Here is a 22,509-nt window from a genome sequence, read left to right on the forward strand (position 1 = left end):
AGCATCATGGAACCCAGGAGAGTCACCATCAGGGAGTTTAAGGCCTTCAGAGTACATGTAACCTTCACGTTCCCTCTCAACTTAGAAGCTCCAAGGAAAATGAAACAATTTCTATCCTCTGTCACCCTATGGAATCATTTCACCATCCCCTTCTCCTATTTTTTTTTAGACTCAGCCTAATAAAATTAGCCACTCCTGGCTTGGATATCAAATTATGGGAGTGGAGTGGGAGGGACAGTAAAATCTCCAGGGTGGGCTATGCAGTGCAGTGGAATTTTAACCAGAAGGATGGGCATGGCCACCCAGCAAAAACCATGGAAATCCACAGCAAGGGTGAGGAATAAGAGCATGTCAAGGGAGTTGTAAATAATCTGGTTTCATTTTATTATCTCCAGGCTGAGTTACCACTAAGCAAAATTGTGAAATCAGTATAAAGTTTACATTGGGAACCTTTTACCATTTTCTCTCTTTCCTGGAATGCTCCCTTTTCTCACAGATGTTACCCGCTCAATTCTTGTCCCTCCTAACCTCACTAACTCTCATCTTTCACCCACCAAGATAAATATGATGGGGGAGGTTTACCTTTCCTTTTGGGCAATTCCATTTTAATAAAATCAATACCTTACCCCCAAGAATTAGATTCCAAGAGGAGGAGTAGGTCCTGACCCAAAGAGAACTTTTTTGATTTGGGAGTTTATTGATTTATAGGACTTTGCCAGGAGAAAACTACAACACCCTGTTTATGAATGAAGATGGCCCTTCTGTGTGGGATTTCCTTGATACAGAAAAGGACTTGTTGGAGGCAACAAAGTCTGATTAAGTCCTTGATTGTTTATTGAGTAATTGGTATTTCACAGACACGATCTGAGAAGGATGCCTCTTCACTCTCAGTGTCCTATATAATCTGCATTTTCCCACATCTGCTACTTTGGCCTCTCCCCTGCAGCAGCTCTCAGCGAGAAGGCCAGATAAGCAAACTGAACACATATCAATCAACCCATCCACCGTACGTGGTGTGGCTCTGGAGCCTCTGTGGTTGGAATGAGGTCACCAGACCAGCACATTAGCCAAGTCCTGAATTCTGTCCTTAAAAACATGCAGAGTAGGACAGACCCACTTGGTGCCCTTCTTCTATTCTCACCGGCTCTCCCCAGCATCACCAATCTTCCCCAGCTGTTTGAGTCAGGACTGTGGGTCCAGGAAATTTGAACTACCCAGAATTCAATCTTCTCGATACAGCCATCCTCACCTTCCATATTTGGCAGCTGTGGACTCTGACCACTGACTGGAAGCTGTGATGTCCTCATCAGGAATGTGGCCTCCTGACATGCCCAGAGGATACCTGCATATAGCTGGACCAAGAGAAACCAAAGAAAAGTTGAGAGCACATGTTTTTATTTTTATTTCAAAAGCCTCTTAGAAAGACTGCAACTGATTATTAACAGGGAATTAAAAGAAACTAAAGTCTCCTAAATTCCTCTATGACCCCAGTTTGACCACCCTGACTCTACCAGAATTTTTTTCATAGCCCTGAATCTAAATGCCACTTTTGTTTCCGACATTTGATCCTTAGCCAAACTTATCTTTTAGTTCAAACTCTGTTAAGTAATGTAATATGATATAATGCATTGATTTATCCCTTTATTTAGTAATAGATGTGCACTTCTAATCAATTTCCCAATTGTAGTGCTCTTTCACTACTTATGAAATCATCAGGTACCCTGCAATCCACAACATTCTTTTTTGTGCAGGTAGCCAATTGCATGAAACATGAAGCAAACCTACAAACTCTCCTAAAAAGGGATTGAATGTGTATTTTTGGCCCCCATTAGCATCATGTCTGTCCCCTGGCTAAAACCAATAACCTCTGGGAATGGACATCTACTTTAACCCAAGCTAGAGTAACAGACATCAGATTTACTCTCCTGTATGAAAGTAACAGAAAGGGCCAACTATATGGGAAACTGGCCTTCAGATCATGAACATCAGGTAACAATGAATAGCAATCTCAGAGATATGGGAAACAAAGGTAAGCCCTGGAACTGAGCCAACTTACTGCCCCGAGAGTATCCAGCTACAATATAATGAGTGCAAAGTCAGAAAGAGCCTACAGAATTCATTAATTCATTCAATAATTTGTCAAACACTGTGGTGATACAGCAGTGAACAAAACAAAGTGTGTTTTGTCGTAAAGTATACATCCTAGTGTAGAAAGACATACAATAAGCAAATAAATGCCTGAGAGAATATAGCAAGGGCAATGGAAAGGGAACAGATGCTCATTCCGCAAAGAGTCAAGGAAGTCCTCCTGGACCTGATGACTTTGAGCAGAGCTTGGAGTGAAGGAAAACAGATGAGCTCAGTGACTCTCAGAGTTGGGGATGTTTAATGCAAAGGGGACAAAAAGTACCAAGGTATGGTTGAGGGAAAATCATGCTGGTTAAGGTGGTTTAAGGTACAGCAAGGAGGCCATTTCACCCTAAGTTGATATGCTACCTAACATTATTATACTACCATTCTCCTTTTGCAATGTAATGAACTAAAGCAAACATATTTAAAGAAGGATAATAATGATTCCAATACATGTCTCCTTCCTCTATTTTCTGGCATTTTTTGATCTCTGATATAACATTAGATATACCCTGCTTCATAACTTAATTATTTGTATGAAAGTCCTTTCCTCCTGTAGATGGCAAATTTTTTCTTGGTGGGAGGACTATATCATACTTATTTTTTTTCCTCAGTGCACACATAGGGAGAAAATATATATTTAAATATATTTATTGAAAAATAGGTAAGCCTTAGAAATAGAGATTGGAAAGGAATAAGAATAAAATTGAGCAAAATACAGACTTCTTCAAACCTCACCCCCAGGTTCTTCCCTTTCATCCAACCTCATTATTCCAATGACTCAAGCCAAAACTCTTAATCCATCCTTGACATTTTTCATATTCCATACCTAGTCCATCAACTAGATGGACAAAAAGTTCTGATGACTACATTAGAAATATTTCCATATCCCATCTACTCCTTCCCACATTTATTTTACTGAGCCAATTCACAATTCACTCTAAGCCAATTCACAATCTTCTATCACCAGGAATAGTATAATTATCTCATGACCAGTTTCCCTTTGTCCACTTCTCCTCATGTATCTTAAAATGTAAGTCAGACCATGAAACTCTTCTGTCCAAAGTCCTCTAGTAACTGCATATCTCACTCATAATAAAATTCAAATTCTTTGTATGGTTTCCAGGGCCTTGTATAAACTGTCCCCTTGGCTGTCTTTGACCTTGTCCCCACCCCACTCATACCATGTTCCCCATAGTTACACTGGCCTTGATATTCCTCAATCACAATAGTATGTTTCTTCTTTGGAAATCTGCATTTACTGTTTAAAGTATTTAATTCAGGGACACGAAACTCTTCATGGGGGTCAAGGAAGAGAAGTAGAATACCATATTTCCTGTTTTTACACATGTTAACATCTGGTTACTTACAAGCAAATAGAAGAGAGACAGAGATCCCACAGATACTCTACTATTTGGTGTCAGAGGAGTGTCAATTCCCTTTCTGAAGATTCCCTGCTCTCCTTATCATGAATGCATTTCACTTATTAAAATTGTGATACTTAATTATGCCTCTTAATTTAATTGCTAGTTATTTTTTTTCTTTTTAGAGGAAAAATATAGTAATAATATATCTTAGTAGCTTATTGAATTTGATGAAATACAATAAAAGCAGCATCCATTTAGAAGCATTTAAAAATGTGAGAAATTATAAGCATTTTCTCATTCAATATTTTATGTTTCCCATGAATTCTACATTCTACAGGCAAGAGGCTAACTAAACAAGACTATTCATTGAGTAAATACTAAGCCATCTTGGAATCTGCCTCTAAGGCCTGTGATCTACTAAGCTATGCAATCTCTGAAAATCACAACTTCAAATCCATTTCTGGCTCTACCACTTAACCAGAGGGGACTTGGACCTAGGCAAGTTACATGCCCTCTTTGTGTCTCAAGTGGGAAGCAAAGGGGCTGGATTAGACTTGCTGTAAGGCAGTGGTACCTGAAAACCAGTCCAGGGAACAATTGCTTTAGCATTGCCTAGAGAGGTTTCAGAACACACATTTGTGAATCCCTCTTAGAGACTTAGCTTTGGAATATCTGAAGCTGAGTCTAGAAACCTGCATGTTTATAAAACTATCCAGTTATTCTGCTGTATTCTCAGGTTTGGGAACCACTGCTCCCAGGTTCTATCCTGTCTGGATACATAATGATTCTCTGGAGCCAGATAATCTAACCTTCACAGTTCCCTTGGGTTTCCATTCCTGGCCATCATGAACCCTTAGACTCTGAGCCTCTACTTCTAAGGACATATGAAGTAAACCAGAAATGTGGAAGAAAGCTTGCACAGGCTGAGTTATGATATTATTGCAAATAACTCTATCAAGGCACTGCTCACACTTTGGAATAGCAACCCAGAAGTTTAAACAGAGCAACTGCTGCTGCAGCTGCCTCTGTGACATATTTCAGTTGGATTCTATTTCCTAAGATCCTTTCCTCATTAAACCCATCCAAGAAATGTCCATTTAATAGATGAGGAAAATGAAGTAAGAGATATTTGAAATATGTGTAATCGAGAGAAAGAACGAAAAATAGTAGAGAGACAGAGTGATACTACATAGGATACTCTGCTACTGGTGTCAGAGGAGTGCCAATTCTCTCCCTGAAAGCTATCTGACCTCCTTATCAATGCTTTCATTATCTTATGGTTTGAGCTGTGATTCTCAAAGGGCAGCATCAGCATCCCCTGGGAACTTACTAGATATGCAAATTATCAGTCCTCAGCCTAATTTATTGAGTCAGAAACTTAAACTCAGGTGAACCAACAACTGTGTTTAAACCACACCTACAGGTGACTCTAATGCACACTGGATTTTAAGACTTAAGCCAGAGAATGAGCCAAACACGTTGGTGCACACCTGTAATCTTAGCAACTAAGGTAGCTAAGGTAGAAGAATCACAAGTTCAATGCCAGCCTCAGCAACTTAATGAGATCCTGTCTCAAAATTTAAAAAAAGAAAGAAAGAGAGAGAGAGAGAGAGAAAGGATTGGGGTTGTAGCTCAAATGGTAAAGGTAAAGTACCCCTGGGTTCAATCCCCAGTACAAGGGGTGGGGGTGGGGGGAGCAGGGAATGAAATGAGGCTTCAGTTCTCCACATAAAGAAATATTAAGTGCATCAGTGTCCGCCCCCCTTACTCATTCCCTCATGGAAGAGTTTAAATCAACTGTGCATAAATAGCAGAATGATAGTGGCATTGATAAAGGACTCTTCCAGAGATAGCACAGATGGCCCCAAACCTCTGCTTGAAGACCAATATAAAACATGCAGAAAAATCATTCAGGAATGATAGGTCATACCAGGAGGCAATCAAAGGATGAGAAGTTGCTATGATTTGGTCTTCCTAAACTTGTGTGTGTTGGAAACTTAATTCCCAAATTCATTCGTTAGTGGTATTTGAAGGTGAGGCCTTTGGGAAATGGTTAAGATTTTATAAGTCGTGAGGGTGGGATCCCCATGATGACATTAGTGGCTTTAATAAGAGGAGGAAGAGAGACCTGAGTGTGCTTGCCCTGTCTCACCATATGATGCCCTCTGCCATGTCATGATGTAACAAGAAGGCCCTCCCCAGATGCCAATTCCATGCTCTTAGACCTTCCAGCCTTTAGAGCTGTAAGAAACAAATTTCTTTTCTTATAAATTACCACTCTATGGTGTTCAGAGATAGCAACAGAAAACAGAGTAAATCAGAATAAACAGGTGGTTTGAGAATCATTCAGACCATCAAGAGGTACAGAAAATTCTACTTTCTGCAAATTTCTTGAGACCAGCTACATCTTGCCTTCTCTTCCAACAACTCACAGCTGGACTACCTAGCTCTTTATCCTGCTTTTGTTCTCTTGTCCCTTCTCATATCACCCAAGTGAATTTCCTAAACTTTATTCTGACATCTTAACAGTTCTCCACAATTGTTGAGAAAATATGGCCCATGAGATCTGCAGAGTCAGGACCCAGTCTACTCTGTGGCCTCACCTTGAACGTTTCCCCTCTACATACCAGTACACTGGCCTTATTTCAATTCTTTAAATGCATAAAATACTTAAAGCCTCAGGGTCTCTTTATGTATGATACTCCCTTTAGTAGGGACATTCTTCCTTTCTACTCTACCTGCTTACTCCAACACATCCTCCAGCTCTCTGCCTATCACTCCCTCAGGGAATTCCCCCCAAATGCCCAGCTAACTTAGGAACCTCTAGTACATGCTCTTGTACACACTGTTTTCCCTTGATACCTATTTTCACACTCCTCATATAAATAGTTATTTTATTTAATTTTGGTCTTTCAACTAAATAGTATGCATTAGGAGGACAGGAATATATAATGCATTCCCATTATCTCATAAGGTGTCTGAAATTAATTAGTGTTCAATAAATATCTGTTGAAAATGAATGAGTTTTCTGTTGTTCATTTTTATAGGGATTAAAAACAAAGTCCTATAAATTTAGTCAAGGTTACCCCTAATTAATGATGTTTAACCAGACAGCAAATGTATGAGTCTTCCTTATAAGTCTGAGTCACCAGAAAACTTATTGCATAAGAAAACTTTATGTTGGTGTATCTAGTTAACAAATGTATTTATTTAATGATTGTTCACATATTTATTTAGTCAGTAAGCTTTTATTATATATTAGGTACTATTCAAAATATAAAATAGTGAGCAAGAAACATGAAATGACTGATCTATTCTGGTATGGGAGACAAACAAAATAGATTTTTCAATAATCGAGGAGACACACACCTCAACTGTCTATTTGACTTAGCTATTACTAGCAATTAGAGCTGAGAAACAAATTTCTTTTCTTATAAATTACCAATCTATGGTGTTCAGAGATAGCAACAGAAAACAGACTAAATCAGAAATAAACTGATCCTTTGAGAATCATCCATTGGCAATTCTGAGTCTTCACTAATGCCTGTACTCTCCTCCACAGAGTTTACCCAAAATAGACATTTTCAATGGGGAAACCACACTGGTACTGCTGAGACATGCCACGTTGGTTGTCTGAAGGAGTGATAGGCAGAGAGCTGGAGGATGTATTGGACCAGTACTATATTTCAGGTAGTCTGACAAAGTTACTAAAACATGGTGTCAGGATAAAAGTGATGGGAGGGCCTTTTAAGAAATCCCCTTCATCATCGATTTTCTTGTTTTACTTTTGCTTAAGTAGCTCCTTACTGGAATTATAAGCAATGTTGAGCACAGTAACTGTGTCAGATTATTCCATTTCCCCCTGAGCACTTCCCAACACACAGTACTAATTAGATGCTCAACATACATTTTGCAAATAGGTAACAGAGAGAGAGAGAGAGAGAGATGGGTAGATGAATGGAAAGATGAATGAATGGAGAATCCAACTCTAATGGCAGATGCTATAACTGATTCATTTCTCTGCCCCAAATCTCCCCAGAACATAGTCATCTGAAGTGTTCAGCACATGTTAAGAAGCAGCCTATTCAGCTGCATTTCAACAGGCAGCACTCTCCCAAATCAGAGTCAAAGTAAATCACAGGGGCACTGTCTTTTTCCAATTCACAACCACCTCCAGTGAGTAATGAGCAGCAGGGCTTTCTTTCAGGAGCTTTGGGGGCATTTGCATGGGAGCAAAAGAGCTCTGACAAAAAAAAAAAAAAGTTATTCAGTGGTTACTGAATAACTATCTATCAAGGTGAACTGAGGAGGGATCCCCAGGCTTTGGTTAGAAGAGACACAGATGACTGGAGAAATGGAGACTGGCAGGAATCTTGCTGCATGCTTTGATGAGGATTCCCAGCTCAATGCTCAGAGTAAGCCTCTGGGCCACAAGTGCTATAGCTGTCTTCCTTTATTGGCAGGGTATATGTTCTAAGATCCCCAGTGGACATCTGAAACCACAGGTAGTAGCAAACCCTATACATAGTTTTCTTTTTTTCTATACATACATACCTATGGTAAGGTTTAATTTATAAATTAGGCACAGTAAGTAATAAAAAGCAACAATTAATATTAAAATGAAATAATTATAACAATATTCTCTAATAAAAATTCTGTGAATGTGGTCTCTTTCCCTATTTCTCTCTCTCTCTCTCTCTCTCTCTCTCTCTCTCTCTCAATATCTTACTGTATTAAACTTATCCTTCCTGTGTGATATGAGATGACACCATTGCATACATAATGAGATGAAGTGAGGCCAATTACACAGGCACTAGGAGGGGCAGAGTGGCAGGGCATGATATTTCATGACGCTAATCACAATTTTAAACTTATGAATTGTTTATACCTGAAATTTTCCGTTTAATATTTTCAGCCTGCGGTTGACCACAGGTAACTGAAACCACTGAAAGCAAAACCCCAGAGAAGGGGGACTGCTGTATATACCATTTGGACAGTGGAAGTTAGGCTGGAGGTCTAAAAGCTGGGATCAAGGAATGTACAGACGAAGACAGGGAATTCAGAAATAAGAACCAGCGAAGCAGCAATAGTCATATTAGAAAACAGGCAGAGTTCCTTGATGAATCAGTATTCCCAGGGGCCTCCCAGAAAGGGCACAGGAAAATGGACGAGCTGATCTTGGATGGCCTTTATCATCCTACTGAGTCTTTGGAACCAGGCGAAACCTTTTCCCAGGACAACCAACGTGGCATGTCTCAGCAGTACCAGTGTGGTTTTCCCATTGAAAATGTCTATTTTGGGTAAACTCTGTGGAAGAGAGTCCAGACACTAGTGAAGACTCAGAATTGCCAAGCTGGCCCGAGTCCTCGATGTCAGGTCCCCTCTCTTTCACCTGAACCCCCATCTTGTTCATCAGATCCCATCAATCTCTCCTCTCTATTTTTGAAATGTAAAAGAAGCATGAAAAATGGGAATTGTAGCAAAAAAAATAAAGTACCTCCTGATTTTGCCTGCTGAGTTGTCTTAGTGGTTTTCTGATGCTTCTGCTACCCACCAATCTCCTGACAGAGAAGCCAATTGACTTTTCCAGTTTCTCAGAGTGGAAAAGTACCAGCACCAGCTGCAGCAGGCCTGGCTGAAAGCTTCATCCATCCCAAGCTCCGGTAGGGCCTGGCCAGCAGTCTAAGGAGAAGCAGCTGCCACCAGTCCTCAGCTTCCCAAGAATTATTTTTCATACTATCCTGCCAAGGTTGAAAGGCTGAAAGGGCTTCTTGTTCCATGATGTTTACCATCTCACTACTAGCTGCAGGCCACAGGCTCCCTGTCAATGCGTGTCCTATATACAGCTTCCAGGAAAACACAGCCTAAACATAGAGATCTGGTCCCTAGCCTTCTCTGGGCACACATAGCTGACTGCGGGGCAGGTACTGAGGTCATCTGGGGGCCCAAGCAAGTTGATGGCTTAATTTGCAATCACAAAGCTTTAGGGGTTTTTTGTTTGTTTGCTTATTTGTTTGTGTTTTTTGAACTCAGGGACGCTCAACCACTGAGCCACATCCCCAGCACTATTTTGGACTTTATTTAGGGACAGGGTCTCACTGAGTTGCTCAGTGTCTCGCTTTTGCTGAGGCTGGCTTTGAACTCGCTGTCCTCCTGCCTCAGCCTCCCAAGGTGCTGGGATTACAGGAAAGTGCCACCATGCCCTGCCTGGAATCACAAAACTTTAGATCCAGGAAGGAAAATTAAGATTCCAACCTCTCCAATGGCTCTATACTAAATATCAGAATTTCTGAGACCCAGAAACATGAACTTACTTGCTCAAGGACACACAGATGACCCGTGTAACCAGCATTGAAATACAGATCTCCTGATGCCTGGTTCTTTCTCCTTCTTCAACCCCAGACTACCAAGATCAACTTCTTCTAATTCCAGGAAGGAACCAAGTAGTCACCCAGTAGAAGCTGTCTCCTGGGACCCTGCTCCCTGCAAACTCCACATAACCAACAACTTCAAACTGATTCAGTGGGTAGATAAATTCCTAATTGGATCCTGCAAGAGTCCAGTAAAGATTTTTTTAGGCTCCATTCTTCAATCTACAAGCCATACAGTGGGTCTATTTCACCCATTTCCAAGTTGAAATTCCCATTAGAAATAGTTCTTTAGAATTTCAATATTCCTTTAAGCCCAAAATACCTCCAGAAACAAATACTATAGTGCTCCACGAGTAAAGGCCTCAAACTGCAGTGGACTTCAAGGTACTGAGGTAGAGATCAGAGAAGACATTTTTCTTCCTGGTTAAGTGGGTTAGTGAAAACTTCACAGTAAAATAGTATGACCTTTTGCCCAACAAGGAGATAAGTCAAAGAGAAAATGGGTAATCATGAAGGCTATGAATTGAGAGGAAAAGTAGGCATGGTTTAGAATCATGATAGGTCTATGCTTAAAACTTGATTCAGCTACTTCCAAATTCTGGGACCCTGAAATTAGTTACTAAACCTCTGGGAACGTCAATATCCTCTTCAATAATCCTGATATGTAGAGTTGTTATAGAGCTTTTATATCATATACACAAAAAACTTAACACATTAAAAAATAGAACTTAACACATTTTATGGGATGTAATAGAACTTAATAGATAATACCTAGAAGGAGCAAGAAAGGGGATTATTTGTGTTAAATATTACATTCATTCTTTCTTCAGCAATTCAGAAGTTTTCTAACCTTGGAAAAGTTACTTAAGCTTGTACTTTCAGTCAAATCATGATAATAGTACTTGTTCATAGAACTGCTGTAAGAAATATATGAGCTAATATGTGTCAAGAAATTAGAGCAGTATAATATTTAACAAAGCCTAGTTATTATTAATTTTTAATTTATTCTTAATCTGATTCATGCAGATAAAAGATTTGAGCCAGCTTCCTAAGTTGCATAAGGTAAAATGATATGAATAAATAAATGAAGAATATGGGTTAAGAGGAAAAAGAATAGGAAAAGTAAAATAATCTAGAGCTAGGTTAGTATTCAGAATATATTACATTTAGGCCTGCATTCTTGGCTGTTTAAATTTGGCTCTGAGCTTCCTAGAAGTCAATTTAAAAAGCGAAACACAATTAATTAACATAAATCACAATGAAAACAAAGTGAAAGTTAACTTTTTATTTCTGTTTTTAGGTGGGTTAGAGTAGGTTGCCATGCTCTCCCAAGAGTAACTGAAAAAAAAATAGATAAAATTCATAGATGATCTACACTGTTGAAGCAATAGGAATGGAGAGACTAAGATTTCAGAGAAGGGAGAATGTCCGCAAGGTGAGAGAATTTCCGCAGCTACTTGCAGCCATTTGCCAATTTGGGATAGAAGCAAGAGATTGATTCTGGGCATGGCACTTACTAATAAAGAGTTGCTACAGGAAAGAATTAGCAGAGGAGAGCTGGGATTCATCAAGCATGCAACACTTTTCTCACTCAGCACATGTGCCAAATGTTTGGGCGGTAGGGATCAGGAGTAAAACCCTAAGGAGAAACCCCACTGAAAAATCAAGCTGAGTTTTTAGTCTGACATAATAAAGATATCTTAAAAACTTGCCAGGAAGAGAAAACACAGAATTTTTTGAAAAGCTCAGAATGACCAAGAATTCAGGCTTACCAACTACCCAGAGCAAAGATGTTTTGCTCTGCCAAGAATGGGCAGATCCAGTTGTTGGCCAATGTAGTTGGGTTCATATCCTCTTTAAAAAGCCAAAAATCCAAGTACACTCTCCCAGAAAAGACCACCCCAGCTTCACAGGGAAGAGGGCCAAGCAAGTTTTTCACCTACAGGCTGGGTGCTTTAGTAGCTATAAGTAAAGAATAAAGTATATAAATATGCCCAAATATATATGAATTTAAGGAATTCTCTTGGCATTTCAAGGGGGAAAATCAGATTCAATCTTTTGGGTGCACAGTCCATATTCAAGAGGTAAGAACTAACAATGAAGTATACCTTCTATGTACAGGCATTGTTAACTGAAGAAATGTTTCATCCTCGTGAAAGAAATTAAGAATTAGTTTTATGGAATCAAGAAACATACCAATGACCAAAGATATGTCATTCTATCATTATTAATTTTTTGGTACACTTATCTAGCAATAATAGATTTTCTTATCTTTCTTATTGAGCAAGTTCTTTAATAAGAAAATCTATTAATGAGACAGGGACGAAGGACAGGTAGTCAACCTAGATAGTAAATGATCAAATGACTGGGTCAGAAAGATGAGGACTGATTTTCAAAGAAAAGGAAATGGGTGGCTCACACCTCCATCTCTTCCAGGCTCAACTGGTTGTTAAAACTTGGCTGGTGGGGTGGGGAGTCACACTTTCCCACACAGTAGCCCTGGGGCTGCTCTTTCCTAACTCTGGAAACTTAGACAGGATATAAGGAGGAGGTAGGAAGGGGGAGAGAGGAAATCTGAGATCTATAAAAGGGCAAGACACACCCTCTCCTGTGGGCACCCAGCTCTGGGCCCTGACTTCTCTCTGGAGAAGTCTGCTCTGTCTCTTTCTTAAATAAAACTTGCTTTCTATGTTTGCCTCAGCATTTCTCAGGTGTTTAATCTTCAATACCAGAGGAACGAGGACCCGATCCTGATTTCCAAGACCGGTATCATTATCAAATAGGTATGGTGTTGCACCCCCACCAGCACCACCAATCCCAGCAACTTGGAGGTAGAGCACTCGAGTTCAATTCCCAGTACCAAAAAAAAAAAACTTAAAGTCTAACCTATTAAAATCCAACAAATAAATTTAAAGTATAGTTTTCCCGCTGCTCTCCACAGCCAGTGCTTCTCCCATGACAGAATGAATAATTTCTCAAGTTAGCAATGCTAAGTTAACATAGACAGTATGCTTCATTATTACTATCCTCACTGAAAGTTACAACATTTGGAAGATGATATCTGAATTCCTATCTTCACATGCCAAGAGTAAGAGACCTACACAAAATATAAGCACATTTTCCTTTATGTATAACCATCAAAATCTATTGTCTATAGTCTAAAGCAGGGAGAACTTAGGTATTTAGGAATAGGCACAGAGACTTCACCCTCCCCTGCAGCCAGAGTTGCTCTTCACCTACAAGGAGATGGGCTCTCCCAGGCCTCAGACATCACAAGAGTGGACCTTGGTGCTGCACATTGATAGTTAGAGCTCAGGACCTCAGGCTCATCACTCTCCTGATTTACTGACTTCACTTAGTATCCCTATAAGGGATGTCATTCCTAAGACTTCTTTTTCAGCTTCCCAAGATCAAGTCTCACATAGCATGATTTTCTTCCTCTTCCTCCTCCTCCTCTTCTTTCTCCTTTCTTCTTCTTTTTGCAGAAAAAAAGAGTTCCTAGACTTCTTTGCTTCTCTCCTTCTCCTCATTCTCAAAAATTTACTAATTGCCTCTAAAAACCAGGCACTATCATAGGTAGCACAGTGATAGGTAGTGGTCATGGGTGCACAACAGATCATCACCACAGCAAAAAGATAAAAGCCAAGGTCATAAACATCTCTGAATCAGGGATGAAGGAAAGTTGCATATTTTTAACAACTCATCACCTCACACTTAAGCATTAAAAAAAAAAAACCTCAAAAAAGATTTTGACTATCTTAACTTTTGTTTTACTTTACTATATATGTATCCAAACCACCAAAACTTCTGGGAGACCTCTCTTGCTACATGCATGGTCTTCTGAGACTTGCTAGCTAAAACCAAGAGTTAAGTCAACAATCACACTATGGTCCCAACGGGTTAGGGGAACCACTGTAATGGATATTCTCAGCCTGAACTCAGGGCCCTACATCCCCTTGGAGTTAGGATAGCCAGAGTCCAAGGCTGTTAGAAATCTTCATTTCCCCACAGGCACCTGGAATCTCTTTTGTAGACCACAGGGGACCATAATGATTACCAGTAACTCTTTCTCTTTCCTCCCCCCTGCTATTATCTGTTTGGAAGGAACTGTTGTTTTGTGGTGTTTAGGTTATTTTAATTTCTCTCTTTTCCCCAAGTAACAAAATACAACTCAATATATGCATATAACTTTCCAAAACCCCTTCACATCCATTTTTCACATTCACTATTGTCTCATTCACATCCTCCCCCATCCCATAATCCTACAAAGTACAGAAAGCAGAGCTATTATTTCCATTTTGTGAGTACTATGGTTTAGATTTGGTTTATCCCTGTGGGGATCCATGTGTTGGGAGTTCAATGTGTGAATAGGGAAACTGATGGAATCTTTAAGAGGTGGGGCCAAGCAGGAGGACCCTAGGTCTTTGAGAACCCTGCCCTGAGAAAGAAGTCAAGTAATTTTCTCATAAACCCAATCATAGCTGGTTGTTATAAAAGCCTGAACCTAGCCCCACCTGCTCTCTGGTTTCCTGGTCAATTGCTCCTTCACATGCCATCCAACATGATGTGACGCAATGGAGAGGCCACTCACTAGAACTGAACCAAGGCAGGCTCCGCGCCCTTGAACCTCCAAGACTGTAAGTAAAACAAACTTGTTTTCTTTATAAAGTTAGCCTATCTCAGGTATTTCATTATAGCAGCAAATAGCTGATAAATACAGTAAGGTACGGGGATTTACCTAAAATCATAAAGCTAGGTAGTGACAGAGCTGAAACTAGCATCTAGACCTCTTGATTTCTATCATCATGGTCTAATCACCATACCATGTGGTCATGACACCCTACTGACAACACACACTCTCCACACTGTCCACAGTGTGACTCCTATGGTTGAAGAACTTTGAAGTGAGAAAACAATATGGATGGAGGGCCCATGGAAACTTCCTGCCTATCTAAACCTAGTTCTGCTTCCAGGATATATTGAAATATAATAGCAAAAGATATCTGCATCCTGGGGAGGAGGACAGGACATAGTATTTTGTTAGCACTGAGACAAGGCCTTTGATCATAAAGTATTTGGCACACACTGAGAATTCCAAAATTAGGTGTCTCCTATTTTTGATGCCACCCCAAATCCACCTTTACTCTCATGATTCCTCATTCACAATCATTCCTATCTTTTTTGTTTTCATTTTGTGCCCATGAGCCTTTTCTTAAACTTAAATGCTTTCCCTTACTCTTTTCACCTGCCCTGGCAAATTTCTTCAACTCTAACTCACTGTCATAACTTAGTATTTCAACTACCAGGAAATTCGGCCTATTTGGATAGCACATGAACATAAATATATTGTATATCTTGATGCTATAGTATTCAGAGCCCTAGAGTTCTTCCAGCTATTAGAAAAGTTATTGGGCCAGATGCATGGCACACACCTGTAATCCCAGCAGCTCAGGAGGCTGAAAAAGGAGGATTACGAGTTCAAAGCCAGCCTCAGCAATGGCGAGGTACAAAGCAACTTAGTGAGACCCTGGCTCTAAACAAAATACAAAATAGGACTGTTTGGATATGGCTCAGTGGTTGAGTGCCCCTGAGTTCAATTCTCATTACTCATCTCCCGCCCCCACCGCCAAAAACAAAAAAGAAAAGTTATTGGTAAGCAGGAATATGAAAAAGCAGTGATATGGGCCCTGATTGCTCCAGTGCTTGGTCTCCAGGGTAAACCAAAGACACTGGCTCTTATCTGTTTCTGCCAACATTGTTGGTCCTCTTGTAGACTATTAACCTTTCCACATCAAAGCCTTGAGAAAACATGAACTCAGAAGATTATAGTGAAAACCAAGAGGTCCATTAGGGGCTTCAGTTGGTATGAATAGTGTGGTAATCTTCCAGCAATCTCACAATCAGGCTTCTGGCCCCTGCCCCTAACGACTACAAAAAAGTGGAGCTCTGTCCTTTCTTTCATTAATTGCAACTTACTGTCTACCTTTTATAAGCCAGGAATCTAGGCCTCAGAGTATTAAATGGCAGGGCACAAGCAAAGTTTTAAAGTATAAACAGGGAATTCAGCTGACTACTTTGGATGGAAAGATGTGTTTACTCACAAATGCACTTCAATACTTTCATCCTAAAGCGGTGAGACACAAGTATGAAATATCTGCTCTAGAGGATAAGAATGGAGATTTAAAGTATAGTGTAAATAATTAATTTGGAATATAGAAGACTTTAGAATAGTGGAAAGACTATTGAAATCCACTATCTTCAAAACACAATATAGAATTAAGGAAAAGGACAGAAGAATCAGTGTTTATTAATCACACTCATGTGTGATTTAATGCTACATTAGGTACTTTATATATACTCTTTTAGTCTTCATAACAGCTTTAAGGTGACTAGGGATAGATGATAGTGATAGAGTGAGGTTCAGGAAAACTAAAAATTTGTACAAGCTTACCCATTTAGTAGGTAGCAGAGTTGAGATCCAAAGTTAGGTCTGATAATATTTCCAAACATGCTTCTTCCCTTCACTTTATCTCTATGAATCTCACTTTCCTCATTTGTATAAGATTAGATTAAATCAAATCTGATCATTCTAAGCTTTTTCTGGGACTGATCACAGAATCCTTTGGATATTCAATAATACTTAGAGATTTCTTTAGAAAATTGACTTTTGCCTCCAAATGTTACATTTAGGATACAAGTTCACAGGCCCAATACCCATACACAGCTGATTCAGGATTTTGAGTTTCCTCTACACTGACATTCTGTGAGACTCAACATCCACAGGAGCCAATACAGTACAGAGGTCAAGATCTGGATGAATCCAAATTCTGTCTCTTTGCTTCCTCTTTAAACTTGAGCAAGTTACCTAATGTTCATGGAACTCAATTTCTCCTCTGTAAAACTGGAATAATAATATTACCTACTCACAGGATTATTATTAAGATTAAATTTATTTACATCCTTTACAATGGCGCCAGGAATATATTAAAGATTCATTGATGCTTTCCTTTGAATTTTGCATTCTCTTTTTCCCCATTTGGCATAAGGGATCTCAAGGAGGCAGCTGAGTTTCTGTTTCCCCAGAGTAAGATCCTTTTACTGGCAGGAAGAACACCAGAGGCCACCATCAGGCCAAACTCCACAAACAAACATGCAAACAAGAAAGAGCCCATCTGAGCAGCGCCTAGCATTGCTCACTTAAAAGAAATTGAAGCAACGGATAATTAAACATTGCCTTCTTATTTCCCTACCAGGCCCCTGCTCAAACCATCACACACAAACACACACACCCCTCAGGCCTGAAACCAGTTCCACATTCTTATTAACAAATGAAACCATTTAAGTCCTCAGCACATCTCCAGGGACATAAATGATGAGAACTGAGAGAAACAAGAATGATTTTCCAATTTGGAAATGTGTGAAGATTACATAATATGTACCAGCACTGATGGAAGACAGGGGGTAGGGATAAAGAGTCAACTTGGTGCAAAAGGGTACATGAGTATCCCTAGTGCTTTGGTTTCTTTGCAAGGCTGAGTTATTCCTGAAGGATTTCTAGCTCCAATGTTCCTGAGCACAATAATAAGACTTAAGTTTCTGATATGAACTCTATATTCTTCAGTTAGACTTACTCTATTATTTTTTTTATCTCAGATTGTCCCTCAATCTTAATTACCTATCACTTCCTAAATGTACATTGAAAATTGCAGAAAGGAAACCATGAGGTTGCAGTAATGTATAGGATTTTCAGAGAAAAAAATAGTCTATTTGTTCAAATCACTCCCTTAGGGGCCTGGTAATGTGATGAAATGAACCTGGAACTGGAAGATAGGTGGCCTGGGTCCTTGACCCCACATTACCATTAGATAATTGTGCAATCATGAACAAATCACTCATCTGCTTTGACTCCCATTTTCCCCATCTGTAAGATGAGAAAGAGAAACTTAGATATCTCTCAGGTTCACTACGATATGAGTGGTCTAGGGTTCTAGTTGCCCATATGCTAAAAACTCACTGGAGTGTGGAACTGAGACTAGAACGAACAGCACAGTGGTGAACATGCTTGATGTGGAATTTGCAGCCAGAAGAACAGCTCTGCCTCTTCAGTTCTCAAACCCTGACTATCTTTACCACTCTTTTCAATTTAGAAACATTTTGGACACAGGATATGTGGGATGGGGAACACGACTCCCACCCCAATCTCTGAACTGGTAGCAAGTTGCCTGTTTTGGGGGGGTGGGCAAGGAGTGTGGTGTGAAATCGGCGTCCCAGCACTACCCTACTCTGGCTCTGGCTCTGGCTCTGTGCCCTGGGTCCTAAATGTGAACGTCTGGCTTCCCTATTGGGGAGAAAGGGTGTTTCTTCCTTTCCCAAGCACAAGCAGGTGTCACAGGCCAAGTTGGGAGATGGAGGCCAGCTGTCTCTGTGCTCTTTACACAAAGCAGCTCTCTACTTGGCTGGCTGGGTCCCTGTAACTTCAGAGCCCTGGGCTTGATTTTTAGGATAATCAAATACTTCACCTCATTCTCCTGCCTGGAAGAACATAAGGACCAGGAGGTCCCTTTAGCCATTGACACCCCCTGGAGGGAGGAAGTCCTTGTTAGCTAGACAAATAACTTCTAATGGCCCAGTATATTCTTGTATCTAGTTGTGGAGACTGAAGGCTTTCCTTTCCTGTAGATTTTCCCTTAGTTCATGATCCCAGCATCCCAGGCCCAAGTTGGAAATGAAGGGAAAGTTGACCCAAGGATGATGCAATTATTTAAGAAAGCAGCCCCTCTGGGTCTTTCACTCATCATCCTCCACCAGGCAGCCCCCCCTATACCTCTCACACACATAGAATTTCCACGTGAGGAGAGGAAAGCAAGCATTTTCACTTATGCTATGCAAGGGACAAAATGAAAGTGCCCTCAAGAATTTAACACAGCTACACAGAACATACGAGTTCTATATACTATGTGGGATGGTAAATTGGTTAAACCACTTTGGAAAGCTCTTTGGCATTATGCAAGGTCATTATGCAAGATCACATGCTACATACGACTCAGAAATTCTACTTCTAGATAGAAACCCAAGAAAACTGAGTGTATATCTCTACCACAAATTCTATATAAAAATCATGTTAGGAGCTTTATTCATAATGAGCCTAAATTATAAATATCCAAATTCCCATCCACAATACACTGGCTAAATGAATTATTCAAAGAAATATTATACAACAATGAGAATGAGCAGTCTTACAATAGCATGCAAAAATAGGATGAATATCGTGAACAAAATGTTGAGTGAAAGAAGCCAGACATAGTGTATTTATGCATCATATGATTCCATTTATCTAAAGCGCAAAACTGGTAAAACTAATCTATGTTACTAGAAAGCAGGATAAGGTTAACCTTTGAGTCAAAATTGAGGGAAGAAAAGACTAGAAAAGAGTTTGAAGAAGGTCTTGAAGCTGCTGATAAAGTTCTGTTTCTTGATCTGGGTACTATTTAGTGGAGTGTATTTGGCATGTGAAATGTACCCAATTGAACACTTAAGATACATATACCTTTCTGTTTATGTTTGTGGAAGAATGAAAATAAATGACTCCAATTCTTCACCTACCCCAGAGATCAGTTCTTCACCCAGGACATATTTTGTGCTTTCCTACTCTGACTCTAGGCATGACCATGTGACTTATTTTGGCCAATGAGGTCTCAACAAAAGTGTTTTAAGCAGTGGTTTGAAAAACTTCTTGCACATTCCTGCTTGTTATTTTTGTTGTGCAATTTCCACGAAAAGATCGAGGCTAGTATTCTGCAAGATGAAGCAGATCCCAGCCAAGTTGCTCCTACTCATTAGTGCCAAAGCCATCCTAAATGAGCTTAAACCAGCCAGATGACTTCTAGATGTGCATATGAACCATGAAAGAGTAAGAAAAGAGTATTCCAACCAAGCCCAGCATAAACCATCAAACTATAAGTTCATGAGCAAAATAAGTGCTTATTTTAAGACACTGAACTATAGATGGGTTGTTAAGAAGCACTATTGTATAATAGACATATGATACAAATGAATACTTCAGGTCAAAGTTTAAAAATATGTGTAATACATAATACAGACACACAAATGAATTTTATCTTAAAAGATTCCTCATACATATCTATTGGAGGATGATCACACCCTGTAAGAAAGAGACCCTTCCTGAGATCCTGCAGGTCCAATGTTCCAAAAGCATAGAAGGACACCTAAGTAAAATCTAAGCCAGAGACAAACAGAAACAACAAATAAACCAACCTGCACAAGTTCCCCAGGGTATCTAAAAATTATCTTCTTCTGTTTTTTCTAGAAGATGCAGAAGCAAAATGTTTGCCTTTTCCACCTCCCATTTTTCAGAAATGCACGTGCTACACCCTACTCTATATATCAAAACTGTTTCATAGCATTCAACATGTGATATTATGGTAAGAGAAAGAGTATTATATTCTGTTTCTTATTGGTCCATGTTTCACCATACAGTCGCTTTTTGACTCCCTTGGCAGGACTTTCCCAAGATGAACATTAATGGACTTGACCATTCAACTGGTATTCTAGCATATAGCTGGGCAGTGATTGTGTTACCTGGATTAACCTGAGCTTTTGCAGAACTCAAGATAGGCAGCAGCAGGAGCAGCACCAAAGGCATTCTGGGAACCAAGATCATCTCAGAAGGTGGTGTTGGGTTCTGCAGTAAAGAAACAGAAAAAGGAGAAAAAAATTAGTGAACATAATTATCATAGCTAATTTTGTGTTCTTGCAGTGTCTATTTCTATATTTAGAACTTCAAATTATAGACTTATGAGTTGAATCCAACTAATCATCAAGTAATCACCTAATATAAAAATTTTCAAATTCCAAATGATCATACACTTACAGAATTAAAATTGGCAAAACTATGGTCAGGTGATAACATTTTACTAAGATAAGTGCAAATAATAAAATAAAACATATTTCTGGGGTTGTCAACTGATGTTTTCATAATTTCAATGTTGATTCCAATATTAAACAAGGAGAAACATTCAATAATTTTCATGTGTTTGCCTTTCAAAATGTGTAAGTTCCTGATTCATTAGCTCAGAAGTGTTAACTGGGATTGTATTTTTCTAGTTTCCTCAGAATGACCATGTGATAATGGATTAGATATGGAGATACCAGTACAAACTCAGGTTTAAAGAGATACAGATAGTTACATATGGAAATATTTATAGGTATTTGTGTATACACAAGTTAATGTGTGTGTATGCATATATATATATATATATATATATATATATATATATATATATATACATACATACATACATACATATACACTGCCTGCTCTATTAGCTGAGAGGAACTAAAGTAAACTACATCCTAGTAATGAGTATCCAGGAAACAACAAGCAAATCTAGTGCTTAAATCTTTGTTTCTGATACCATTATCCAATAAAAGGAATCAGTGTTCCTTAGAAAAATGGCTGATCCTAGAACTAGGACAGGAATTAGTCAAGATAACCTGGAGTATCTCTTATCTCTTAGTGCTAGAAATTGAGAAAGTACACACCAAAAAAAATGATTAAAGTATATCAAAGAGTCAGAAGCCAAATGAAAGATTTCCCAATAGTCCAGTTGGAATAAAAATAAATATCTATGAGTTAATGGTGATGTAAATAAATGATTAAATAAGCAAATGTGGGAGAATTTGCATTTCCCATGAAAAAGAATTCCAAACAATTTATATAGTTAATCTACATTTAAGGAGTGGAGCATAGCTACATCCTCTCCTTTGAATGTAAGCTGCAGATGGATACTTTCTTCCAAAGGGCGCAGGGTGGAAAAAAGAATAACTTTTCAGTGTATAAATCTAACAAACATTACTTCAAGCCAGGTGTTCAGAGTCAATATCAACAATGGTGAGTCATATTGGTAGTATGTGTTCTTGACATGATATGACAAGAATGGCACTTTACTCTGTGTTCTTCCTCCCTAGAGACCATTACCACAGTCTATGCATGAGAAAAACATTAGACAAATCCCAAATGAGGGATATTCTACAAAATTCCTGATGAGTAATCCTCAAAACTGTCAAGGTCATCAAAAGCAAGAAAGTCTGAGAAACTTTTACAGCTAAGGGAGGCTGAGGAGACGAGATTAAATGTAATGTAATGCAATATGTGATATCCTGGATGGAATCCCAGAACAGAGAAAAGACATTAGGAAAAACTGAGGAATTGGAATAAGTTATGGACATTAGTTAACAATAAAGTATCCACATCAAATCACTCATTTTTGACAAATATATTATACTAATATAAGATGTTAATGATGGAGAAAGCTGAATGTGGGGTATACAGGAATTCTGTGTACTATCTTTACAATGATAAATATATAATTGCTCTCAAATAAAAGGCTTATTTTTTTAAAAATTATCCCCTAAGTAACACTGATATTCAACCATACATTGGATTCACTGTTAGAAATAGAAGGCACAACAAAATTGTAAAGGTTTCAGAAATCCCTTTGAACTGAACTGATTAGGGAAGATTTCATGGAGAAATCAGTAACTGAAGGACAGGTTGGATTATAATGGGGATTAAGTAAAAAAGAAAATGGAATAGATAAGGATAAGTTATGTTTTCAGCC

At 39.1% G+C, this 22,509-nt stretch overlaps 1 protein-coding gene across 5 annotated transcripts in view; it reads right to left on the minus strand.

Moving 5' to 3' along the window:
• Nucleotides 1-22,509, minus strand: part of Ddr2 (discoidin domain receptor tyrosine kinase 2) — a 151,777-nt gene that overhangs the window by 28,904 nt on the left and 100,364 nt on the right. For all 5 annotated transcript variants that reach the window (XM_071618237.1, XM_071618235.1, XM_071618236.1 and 2 more), the window contains 2 exons: nt 20,468-20,570; nt 1,250-1,352 (listed from right to left, as the gene is read on the minus strand). In XM_071618237.1, the coding sequence (XP_071474338.1) occupies nt 1,250-1,352; nt 20,468-20,549 (185 nt within the window). In that variant the 5' untranslated portion in view covers nt 20,550-20,570. The remainder of the gene's footprint in view (nt 1-1,249; nt 1,353-20,467; nt 20,571-22,509) is intronic.

This window comes from Marmota flaviventris, chromosome 10 (genome assembly GCF_047511675.1).
Source record: "Marmota flaviventris isolate mMarFla1 chromosome 10, mMarFla1.hap1, whole genome shotgun sequence".
NCBI lineage: Eukaryota > Metazoa > Chordata > Mammalia > Rodentia > Sciuridae > Marmota > Marmota flaviventris.